This window comes from Notechis scutatus, chromosome 1 (genome assembly GCF_049901735.1).
Source record: "Notechis scutatus isolate UNSWTSFEM ecotype Mainland chromosome 1, rNotScu1.2, whole genome shotgun sequence".
NCBI lineage: Eukaryota > Metazoa > Chordata > Lepidosauria > Squamata > Elapidae > Notechis > Notechis scutatus.
In genome coordinates this window covers 46,844,013-46,856,608 of record NC_142009.1, presented here as the reverse complement: position 1 = coordinate 46,856,608, position 12,596 = coordinate 46,844,013, and the positions used below count along the sequence as shown (strand labels likewise).

The 12,596-nt window shown below is 40.3% G+C and overlaps 1 protein-coding gene across 1 annotated transcript in view; it reads left to right on the top strand.

Moving 5' to 3' along the window:
- The window catches only part of MTA3 (metastasis associated 1 family member 3), a 132,093-nt gene that overhangs the window by 16,188 nt on the left and 103,309 nt on the right, over positions 1–12,596 (top strand). The window contains exons 3-4 of the mRNA XM_026683387.2: positions 5,432–5,525; positions 11,459–11,585. Of these exons, the coding sequence (XP_026539172.1) occupies positions 5,432–5,525; positions 11,459–11,585 (221 nt within the window). The remainder of the gene's footprint in view (positions 1–5,431; positions 5,526–11,458; positions 11,586–12,596) is intronic.

Genomic DNA, 12,596 nt, shown 5'->3' with positions numbered 1-12,596 from the left:
CCCCAGGAAGAGAAAGTGGAAAAAAAGAAGCATGAAGAAACAGCTTGGGAGTATTTGGATTATTTGGTGATATCTGGATTTTTGGTTATTGCATTTCAATGACTAAAATCAATCAGGTGGTTGTTTAAAAGTGTTTTAAAATGGCACTACTTTTAGATGAACTGAAAATGGAACTTAAAAAGTACAAAAGATGCACAAGAAGGGAGAGGTTCTTTTGGCTTCGTATTTCAATTCTTAGAAATGGAGATCTCGAACTATGAGAAACAACAAGAAATGCCTGCAGAACAAGAAGACTGGGACAAAGAAGAAGCCATCTTTAATGAACAAGTAATTTTATGTGGGGGGAAAAAGGAAAGGGGGGCAAGAGAATGAAAAGTTTAAGATTTGAAAAAACAACAAAGAAAAGGAATAATAACTTGAAAACTAAGTATAATATTAGAAAGCAACAGGAGAGAGGAACACAGAAGAGAGAATTAGAATTAGAGAGACAAGGGGGTAAAACGGGGAGGGAGAAGAAGAGAGGGAAGAAGGAAAGGAAAAGAAGTTATAAAGGACAGAAACAAGATTTGGAGAAACAGGGCCTATGTAGAGATAATGGGTGAAAATTTAATTGAAAAAGGGATTCTGCAAAGGTACATAAGATAGTATTGTTATATTAGAAATAGAAATAATTTTAGAAAATATGAAACAATATATGATTAAAATGATGGATAAAATAGTTATTGTAGCCCAGTGAAATGTTTGTTAATAAATAAATGAAATAAAATGAATGAGAGAATTGAATTAGGAAAGGATGGGAACATTTTAATTATTTAATGTTTTATAAAATATAAGGGAAGAGAAATAGGGGGGAAAAATTAATTACGGAAAGCTTATGTTCCCAAGGAAGTATGATATTTAATTGAAAAGTAATGTTAAAGATGTTAAGACTTTAATGAATATTAATGATAGAATTGAATTGGAATGGAATGAGTGTTTTAATTACATATATTTATAATCACTTTTTAAGAATATAGTGTGTATTTTAAGAATGTACCAAGCAGAATTCAATTGGAAGTTATGTATTATATTGAATGTTACAACCTCAAGGTATATATTGAAGCTTAAATTAAGAGTTGAATAGATAAAATTAAAAGATATAAAGGTGTCATACTCCAATTAGTAACTACAGGAGAAAATTTGTTTAATGAGAAAAGAAAATATGAAATTGAAACAGGACAGACAAAAGTATAAATATAATGATTTGAATTGATATGAGATAATTAAAATAAAATTGAGAAAATTAAGAGAGGAGAAAAACTATGTAGAAAATGTAAAACAGTAATAAGATATGGAATAGAACGTAAAAGTGAGCATGAAATTGAGTTTGTGTCTGTATGAAGAAGTGTAACCCGGGACCATGCTATTTTCAAAAAAAGATGTTTTATATGTTTGTTTGTTTTTTGCGAAAACCCAAATAAAATTTAAGAAAAAAAAGTGGTTTAACTCGATGTATTTCTGGTTCCTGCAGCACCATCCATAATGCTCACAATGAATAAAGACTCTTGTAGCCCAGCTAATGTATGCAAAATGGCCATGGACTAATCATAGCATCACCTAAACTGAAGTGGGATTTAGCTGCTACCACTTCTTTGCAACCTTTCTTCCACTCTCAGCCCCATTCCTGTGACCCGCTTTCCTTGACACTTGGCAATCAATAAAATTGATTGTGTAGTTCAGTGGTTTGCACACATTTATTGCTAATGTGTTGAGTTTGTACTTGCAAAGACTTCTGTATAATGTTGTTTTGGGCAGGTTGATAATTCTGAGATGAGCCTTCTGTTGCTCTTCAGTTCTGATGCTAAGATTGCAGAGTGCATTTAAAACTGCAAAGTCCATAAGTTGGCTTGGGTTGTTTGATGAACTTTGGGTTGTAAATGCACTTTAGACATTCTCTTGTGCCATATTGATGCTTAGATTCCATGGTATATCTAAAATGTCAAGACTGCATTCTGGTGAACTGTGGATATACCTCATTCTGTTAACTTCCACTGAGTCATCTCTGGGGGTGGGGACAGGATGAGTGGGAGCTTCCATGATATTTGTCCTGTTCAAAGCTTACATGCAGACTTTGGTCTCATACTGCATGATCATGTTCAATTAACTTATTATAAGAGTTATAATTAAGCAACATGCAGACAGCACTTGGCTTAAAAAATATGTTTAAAATTATTTGAAGACAAAACAACAGCAAACACAAATGAAATGGAAACAGTACATTAAATTTGTGTCTACTGCTAATTGACTACTGGCTTAATTAGCTGGCTTCTGTGAGTTAACTGCTGGCTAAAGAATGTTGATGAGACAGTCTGCTTTCTTTGTTTAGCTTAGTACATTGGCTGAAAACCTCCCCCCAAAAATATTTTAAAAAATTAAACCCTGTTTTCTTTACTGAGAATCTGGAGGTGTTTTCTGATAGTAATTTTTAACGTAATATGATGGGGTGAGTTACCCAATTAATTGGTTGATGATGATCATTGTAGCAATCTTTCTGAAAGCTGGCTTCATGAACTGCTATCAAATCCAAATCTTGTTGACCTGTGCTGCAAAGTGAATGAGCAAAAGGCTTGTTCCAAGTTTAATTTATTAATTTATTTAAAAGACATATGGTCAGCAACAATTCTGGGTGGCTCACAAAGCCAAACTGTCATTAAAAATAAGAAAAGCAATACTCAGAACATGGTATCACAACCTTGTTTCTCCAGTGCAGCCAACACCATCGTCTTCAGGCTCTAGCCTCTCCCTATTCTGGTGGTTGGGAGAAGAGCCAAACATATAAACTTCCAAAAGGCTGAAAGAGTCGAAGTCTGCTAGATCTCAAGGAGAAGGGTGTGGTCTTTGGTATTCTCTGAGGTTGGTGGTTTTCTTGCAAGACATGTCTTGCAGTGCTGATGATGTTACTTAGTTTGCTAGCGAAATGTCTATAGGAAAACTACCAACCTCAGAGAGCACCAAGGACCCCATAGCTGAACCCTGAGCTACAAAATACTATCTTCTAAAGAGAAGGGTGTTCCACAAAGTAGAGGCTGCAACAGAAAATGTACACTTCTAACATCTATTAGATGGCAACATTTCAGGGCAGAGATCAGGAATGTACCTACTCTATCTGAACTGGTGGTGAAAGAGGCAGATACCCTCAGGGAAGAGTGGTTCCACCAAAAACCTGGCCCTATATCATGTCGGACTTCGAAAGTGATAAGCATCACGAATTGCTTTTCTAGTTCTCTTCTATGTGGAACATTTCAAGTCTTGTTGAGGTTTTTTCACGTTTGAAAACATTTTTTTTTGTTTTTTGGGCACACCTCAGGATGAATGAAGTGTGATTAGAAGGATTAGCAGACTTTATGAAACAAGTAAATTACAATGTTACTAGGTATCCTTGGCTAAACCTATTTTGCCTCACAAAATCTTGAAAATAAAATTTTGTGTGTGTGTGTGTGTGCGCGCACATGCACAGGGGAAAAAGAAAATTACAATATCGTGCTGCATATGATTAAGAATGAAATACTATGGTTTCTTTCTTCCTTCATTTTGTGTTGTATCTATTTAAATAGTAAACAGAAAACAAGGACTATATTGGATTATTTTATATTGAAGATCCAAATGTTCTATCTATCTATCTATCTATCTATCTATCTATCTATCTATCTATCTATCTATCTATCTATCTATCTATCTATCTATCTATCTAACTAACTAACTAACTAACTAACTAACTAACTAGAATAATAGGACTATGCATGCTTTGAAAATGGTTAGGAAGAAGTGCTTTATACTTCAGGTAAGCACAGCATCTTCATGTTATTTATCAAAATAGCCTGGAAGCTTCTTCATGAGGCAATGCTATAAAATGTGTGTGTGTGTGTGTGTGTGTTTGTGTAAGAACTGATTATTTCACCCTTCTAACTCAGGGTCTTTAACTGCTACACCAAGCTGGCTCTTTAAAATGAGTAGACCTATTGATAAAGATAGGAATGGATTGTTAAGGGAAGAAGTATGCATCTTAATCCTGGAAAAGTAGATAGCATGAGAAAGAGGTTCCAAACAACCCTGCCTTAATTCTGTTTGGCATAAGATGGAATAGACAGAAACTCTGGAATCTTTTATAATTCTGTTACTATGATGCCCTCCAGTAATAAGTACTGTTCCTGAAATCCTTGGGTTTTCTGACCTGTTGTACCTTGATGGATGATTTCAATCTTGTTCTCTAGCAGTTCTTCCAAAGAAGCAGGCCCTGCCCTCATAAACAATTAAATACAGGAATAAAGATATTTTTGGAGCCTCTTAAAGGAGTTATAGGGAACAGAGCAACAAATAAACAAAACTCCCCAAGAAAATGTATCAGGGTATAATGGCAACTGGGCATAAACAGGTTTTCAATCTCAAAGCAAAACCAGAGTCTAAGGTTGAAGGCTTCCCTTCAGAATTTGTGAATACTCCGTCACTAGAACTTTTAAAGAAGAGATAGGACAACAATTTGTCTGGAATGATATAGGGTCTCCTGCTTGGGCATGGGGTTAGACTAGAAGAACGGTCGCCAACCGGTATGGGCCGCAGAGAAATCTCACCCCCAGAGCACCCCCCCAAAACAATTAATCCAGGCTGCGCAGAAACACAAGGCTGCGCCACCCACATGGCCCACAGGAACCCTCCCCGCCCACTCCTTACCTGGCAAACTTGCCTGCTAAGTTGCTATTTTTCCTTTTTTTGTTTTCCGACCATCAGCTGTTCTGCTGTGTCGGGAGATTTAGATTAGCTAGAAAGCAGGAAATGGTTGGATTTCTTGCTTTCTAGCTAGTCTTTAGATTTTCGGCTCTGCTTTTAAGCACAGCCGAACCTCCCTTAGGACTGAAGGTTCTATTATTCAGTGCAGACTCACGGCAAGCAAATTTTATGTGACAGACTGAGCTAGCCGATGGCAGATAGAAAGATCACTGAATGATTCTGTGAGCAACTCAATCTGCCTGCCTGCTTTGCCTGATTTTGGGTAAAAGTTGCTCTTTTGTAACAAAAAAATTCAATATTTATATAAATATTTATAATATTTACATACAAGCCATGCCCAGCCAGTCACATGACCACCAAGCCACACCCACAAATTAGGCCATGCCCATAGAACTGGTTAGTGGTCCCTGGGATTTAAAATTATGAGTTTGGTGGTCCCTGAGGTCCAAAAGATTGGCGACCCCTGGACTAGAAGATTTTCAAGGTCCCTTTCAACTCCGCTATTCTGTCTTCTGTAAATCAATTTTGGTTCAACATGATTACTCTTATCACATGAATCAACTTTAAAAAAATGAATTTTGGCTTTGTGGAAAGTCTATATAATGAATGTTAAGATTTAATATGTACTTTAATATGTACTTTATTAATTAATTATGTCATCTTCCAGACTGCCAGTGGTAATGTGGAAGCAAAAGTAGTATGCTTTTACAGACGACGAGACATCTCCAATAGCCTCATTATGCTTGCAGACAAACATGCAAGTAAGTTGTTTTTTATTTTATTTAGAAACAAATAACATGAATTATGCATTCTTAAAATAACATTTTGTGTCTGTCTGTATGCACTCATTAGACTCGGTATGTGAAACTGAATATACATGCAATTTATTAATACTCCATTACCCTTGGTGGGATGTGCATTCAGAATTTCATGCCGGTCTGCATTTTCATAAAAGTAATCAAATATATCTTTACAAGCAATTAGAGTTGGAACTAAGGGCTGATAAATTTGCTGTTTGATTCCCCCCCACTTTTTTTAACTACAGCATGATTTATCTAGATAATTTAGTGCAGAAGTATTTTTTCTGTATTTATTCATATTGTTAACAGTTCAGTAGAAGAGCGAAATAATTCAGCACGTTTTTCATGGTTTCTTTTGGTTCAAATCCTGAAAGATTAACGTCTTGACTTTTAAATTTAGTTAACTTAAATTTTCCTTCATGAATTTTTTTTATTCTTAATTTGTGTTCCATACATCTGTGATTTCTTCACTTAAAATGTGTCCCCAAAGTTGGGATGCAATAGAGGGGATTTCTAGGGAAAATATAATCAAGATTAGATAAGCCTCTGCAAAATTTTGAACAATTCCCTTTTTTCCAGTATGCCCCTGCCATATTATATCTGACATACATTAGGAGGTTGCGATGGTGCTAGTAGGAATAAAGCAGGTGATTGCTAAAGGTGGAGAGCATAAGAAACTATAGGCAGTTTCATACCTTACTTCAATTTATTCCAATGTTTTAGTTATGGTGAGTTGGGGGGGTTATACAGGTTAGATATCATGCTGTCCTTTGGTTGATGCTATTTAACATAATTTTTATTTTACATTGTGCAGCCACTCAGAATTGTTTTGAAGGTGGGCAGCCTAGAAACTGAATAATTAAATAAACAATTGATTAGATAGAGTTCCATGTGAACTGTGTAGTCACTTTTCTGAAATAATTGTTGCTTATGATTTATTTATTAGTTACATTTGCTTTTATGGCATTGCAGTCATTATGAATCTTAAGCCGCTCATAAGCAAGAGTGACAGTGCAATATTCATAGTTTAATTAAAAATCAAAATCATTTAAACATGTCCCAACATAATAACAATTCATCATATCAGCAGCATAAAAGATACCACCATAAACCTTTACAATAGTCTCATATCTCCAGTATCTTTATTATTAATGACTCAGTCCCTGACTGCTTTTTGAAATACCACATCTTTTAACAGCTTTCAGAATTCCAGGAGTAAAATTGTGATGTAGAAAATATTTGCCTGCAGGCCTTGTCTTGCTGTGGCAGGATTGTCAGCAAGCACTTTCTGCAGGCAAGTAGGTTCTATTTGGTGTAAGTAGTTACATAGATAAAAAGACCTCAAACTACAGATGGCTTTAAAGTTATAACTAAAACCTTGAATTGCACCTAGGAACAAATTGAAGTAGTGCAGCTCATAAAACACCAAGGCATAGGATTCTTGCTATCAGTACATGGATTACTACTGTTAGTATGTGGATTGTTTTACAATATTGTTTCCTCAAGTGGTAGTAATCTTAAAAACGTGTTTGTTGGATGCCATGCCATGTTTTCCCCTGGAGTCCACTGTTCAAAACAAATATAATAATGAGTACCTTTTATCTGCATAACAGCCATTTCTCTTATTGATAATGACTTTATGCACTTAGAGTTTGACTCTTACATATATGCAGGGGTGGGCTGGTACCAATTGTTAATTTGATGACCAGTTTGGCGAACCGACAAATCCCAACCCTGGCTGGCCCCGCCCACCCCTCCCCTCCCCGGAGTTCCCACGTGGCCCATTTTGGATCGCAGGTAAGTGCAGGGCCCATGCAGAAGCTTGGGGAGGGCAAAAAATGGGCCTCCCAGGAGTTCAGGAAGCCATTTCCGGCTTCCAGACAACCTCTAGAACCTGGGGAGGGCGAAAACGGCCTTCCCCCACAGCCTATTTTTGCTCCCAGGGTGGTACAGGAGGCTGACTTGGCCACGCCCATCATGGCCATGCCCATCCAGCAACCAGGCAGAGAACCGGTAGTTAAATTATTTGAAGCCCATCCCTGCATATGTGTCTCATTAACCAGATCAATGTCAAAAATATCAAACTATTGCCCAAAACTACTACTTATCATAAGTATGCAGTGGGCAGTCTTTAGTGAAATTTTGTGACATTATAATAAATAAAGTGTAGTTGTTATGTTGTAAATATTATTCTTATACACTTTTATTCTGCTTGTTCTTTTAACTCTGTTTAAATTATATTTTTATACTTCATTAAAATAGTGCTTCTAATAGTGAAGAAAAATGAAGTGACCTAAAATGTAAAAATTATAATCTTAAAACTTTTATAAACTAAAATATTTAAAAACATAAAGAGTTAAATTATTAAAACCTATCTTGGCAGGGTTACGATTTTTGAATGTTTCAGAACACTCAGAAATGCTCTGAATTTATCATATCTGTATATATAATGAGTGAAAATATGGAAGACATATACATTCTTAGAACAGTGCACAACTATATAGGATTGAACATTGCTAATGTAGGTATCTTTCTTCATTGTGTCTGTCTAAAGCAGGGGTGGGCAAACTACGGCCCGCGGGCCACATCCGGCCCGTTGGTCTGTCCAATGCGGCCCGCCCCTGAAAAAAAATTACTGCCATTGGTCTGTCCAATCCGGCCCGCCCCTGAAAAAAAATCGCTGGGCGTGGCATATTGCCCTGTGCCGCGTGGCCCCCAAAGCTGCAAAACAGTGCGGAGCGATCTAGGGGTAGGAAAGAAAAGAAATTTGCAAAGACCTCGGCTGGGAGTTCGAAATCACCTTTGAGTGCGACCTCTCCGAAGGTGAATCCCCGCCGATCCCCCTTTTTTTTCCGGGGCTTCCAGGCTTAAACTTTGCAAAGGCAAAGCTTGCAGGCTGGAGCGTCTTCCCGCCAAGGAGCGGGAAGGGTTCCACCCGGCGGGCGGGGCGGGCTGCTTGGAGCCACCTAAAGCTAGGCCGCTGCTGGTGGAGCCTTGCCCTGCCTTGGTGCCCTGTTTCCCGGCTCGGCGGTCCTGCTCAGGCGGCACTTTAAAAGCCTGCTCCCAGCACCCGAGCAACTTCCCAGCAACTTTCTGCTTCGTTTTAACTCGCGGGCACTCGCGCCTGGCCCCGAGCCGCGTGGCGGAGGGGAAGCCCGGCGGGCGGGCGGGTAGGCGGGCTGCTTGGAGGAGGCAACCCGGCGGCGCTCTGGGCTTCCCCTCCGCCGTGCGGCTTGGGGACAGGCACGAGCACCCGCGAGTTAAAACGAAGGGGAAAGTTGCTGGGAAGTTGCTCGGTTTTCCGGGCTTCCAGGGCTTTGCAAAGGCAAAGTTTGCAGGCTGGAGCGTCTTCCCGCCGAGGAGCGGGAAGGGTTCCGCCCGGCAGGCGGGGCGGGCTGCTTGGAGCGGGCTGCCATGCGGTTCGGGGCGAGGCGCGAGCGCCCGCAAGTTAAAATGAAGCCGAAAGTTGCTGGGAAGTTGCTTGGGTTTCCGGGGCTTCCAGGGCTTTGCAAAGGCAAAGTTTGCAGGCTGGAGCGTCTTCCCGCTGAGGAGCGGGAAGGGTTCCGCCCGGTGGGCGGGTGGGCTGCTTAAACTTTGCTCGGGCGGCACTTTAAAAGCCTGCTCCCAGCACCCGAGCAACTTCCCAGCAACTTTTAACTTGCGGGCCTCGCCCCGAGCCGCACGGCAGCCCGCTCCAAGCAGCCCGCCCCGCCCGCCGGGGGGAACCCTTCCCGCTCCTCGGCGGGAAGACGCTCCCGCCTGCAAACTTTGCCTTTGCAAAGCCCTGGAAGCCCCGGAAACCCGAGCAACTTCCCAGCAACTTTCGGCTTCCTTTTAACTCGCGGGCGCTTGCACCTGGCCCCAAGCCGTGTGGCGGAGGGGAAGTTGCTTGGGTTTCCGGGGCTTCCAGGCTTAAACTTTGCAAAGGCAAAGTTTGCAGGCTGGAGCGTCTTCCCGCCTGAGGAGCAGGAAGGGTTCCGCCCGGCGGGTGGGCGGGCTGCTTAAACTTTGCTCGGGCGGCACTTTAAAAGCCTGCTCCCAGCACCCGAGCAACTTCCCAGCAACTTTTGGCTTCCTTTTAACTCGCGGGCGCTCGTGCCTGGCCCCGAGCCGCGCGGCAGACGGGAAGCCCGGTGCGCGGGCAGGCTGCTTGGAGGAGGCGACCCGGCGGTGCTCCGGCAGCAGCAACAGGCAGTTTCGCCTGGGCTCCGCTCAGGTGTCCGGCTGGGGCTCTCAGGAGTTGCTACCACCGGCGCAGCCCCGTGCGGCTCCAGTCCCGCGTTGCCTTGGGAAGGAAAAGGCAAAACCAGGAGCCGCTGAGCCTGAGCCTCCGGTGCCGCTGCTCCGTTGCAAAGCACCGCCGCGGCTCTTCCTTTTTGCCTTTCCCTTCCCGAGGCAACGCGGGACTGGAGCCGCCGGCGGTAGCAACTCCTGACTCAGGGGGCCTCCGAGGGGAGGAGAAGGAGGAGAAGAGGGGGGAAGGGGGCGATTCCCAAAAAATCTTGTGCTGACCCGGCCCGTCTGTCAAATTTTAAAAGTCAATGCGGCCCCCTAGCCAAAAAGTTTGCCCACCCCTGGTCTAAAGTGTTCTGGTGGCTTATAAAGAATGCTTGAATAAACATTGCTTTCCACCATAAAGACTTTTGACTTCAGCTCCTTACCTGATATTTTAAGCTCGGTTTAAGAAATTAAGTAATGCAGAAAAGCGTATTGTTAGGGCATAAGCATTCTTGCTCTTGTTCTTGTTTAATATCAATCCACCCAAGTAACTGCTGAAGCAGAATTTGAACCTATATATCTAGAACTTGAATAATTTTTTCTCTAATACAAGAGAATATTTGTTGCTCAGGACTGAAATAAGGGATCCCTGAGCTTGCATCATCATCATCGTTAGGATAATGAAACATCTGCAAGAAAACAAGCTCAGTGAGCACCAACAACCCCTCTAATTTCTGTTCCTCCTCCTCCTGTCTTTGCAGTGCAAAAAGTAATTTTATGGAATTGAGTGCTTGTTTGCAGTTACAATATTTGATTTAGATAGGTCAGAAACAAAGTTTGGAGACTAGTTCTTTTTAAAATTTATTTATTGGTAATGCCTGGCTCACCACTCTCATGTTTTTCACTTATTTCTCTCTTATTTTTAATGTTGATTGTAATGCTAGTATTAGGTAATGAGGGCTGAATCAAAGTATAAAAGTGTCATGCCGAAGTATTTAATTCAAAATGAGTTGGACAACAGATTCCGTGTTCTACAAATATCTGGGGCATATGCTTAAACTTTGGAGGTGAGGGTGAGTTAGTTAACATAACGTAACTCCATTTTCTTTGGAGTTTTTTTTTTTACAAACTCCTTGAAAAGTTTCTAATTTTATTTGCCTAAATGGTATATATCAGACATTTTATGGCCCACAGGCAGCATCCTGCCTTTCGGTTATCCTTATCTGGCTTGCGGCATTGTCAAGAGGGGGCAAAACATCAGCAGGGTATTGGCAGAAGGTGAGGCATCACCAGAGGCAGGGAATTGGCCTAGTCCCAGTTTCGCATGTAGACTCTTGGAAAAATTGATTTCTCACCCCTGCTGTGCATAGTCACTTTCCTAGTATAAGCTACACTATAAAATTGGCTTCTTCTGATTCTAATTGGTGAAAAATCTCAGTTATTTTGCTGTCAAGAATTTATAACAAAGTGGGAATACTAGGAAAAGTGAAATATTAAAACTTAATTTGCCTTTACTTCTTTTTACCAAATTCTGTATTTCATTATGCTCAATTTACAGTATTCTTTGGTTTTTGTAAATATTGAAAATGAGCTGGAAAGTTTCATAGAGGACAGAAACCTTCCTGAAAAATGGTTCTAAAGATAATACCAGGCCTCTCTTTTCTTCTTTTGTGTAGAAGAAGTTGAGGAAGAATCTGAAATTCCCAAAGAAATAGATCTGACTGATAAACAGAAACACCAATTGAAGCACAGAGAATTATTTCTCTCTCGTCAGTATGAGTCCCTCCCTGCAACACACATTCGGTAAGAAGCTGTTGAGAATACTGTTCTAGTCATGGATTTCTGTGTTGCTGCAAGCTAAATGATCAGAATAAGAGGTTTTCTTGTTTTCATGGGATTCAGTAGTGCCACAGTAGAATTTGAATTTGTAAAATTAGAAAAACGATGCAAATGTTCTTATGTCATCTCACAGAATTAGTTTGCATTTTATTTTATTATTTCATTTCATTGTTTCAATGTTTTCTTTCATCATAAGCACATCCCTGTAATTTGCATTATAGGACAAATCAACAAAGGTCTGAAAACGTAAGTTACTAAATAGAATATGTAGATACGAACATGCAGTTTAAAAAATATCCAACTTGGTCAGGGATGAATCTTGGAGGGATGAACCAGCAAGATGAACACACAAATGGGAAAAATTAGATGAGAAGAAACTATTCTGAAGATTGTTCACTGGCTTCAGGTGAAAAGCTTTCATTATGTGGCAGGCAATATGTGGAAATGTATCCCCTAATCCAGAGGTCTCCAAACTGGCTGGAGAATTCTGGGAGTTGAAGTCCACAAATCTTAAAGTTGTAAGTTTGGGGACTCCTACCCTAACCTGTTATATCTGCCTGACCATTGTTCCCAACTCCCATTTTTTCTGTTTCTAGCCACCCTAGAAGTAGTGGCAGATTACTGAATCTAGATAACATTTGAATTCTTTGAGGAATTACAGAAATTAAAGGATGAATAAACCTACCCCTCTTCTCCCTTAGTAGGTTTTTGACAGAAAGCAGATGAACAAATTCACATATAGTAGGAATTCAGGGGATGGAAAAATAAATAAGGAAAGCCTTTTCAGATCACTATTAAGTTCCCTTGGATATCTGGCAATCTTAATCCATGCAGAAAATAAGTAATGTTTTACCAATATTATTTATCTATCTATTTTGATTGATTTTTCCTTTGCAGTGTGAAGTGCTCAGTAATATAATATTAATAATAAATATCTTTTAATGAGTGATTATTTTTGCAATTATTAGACTATTG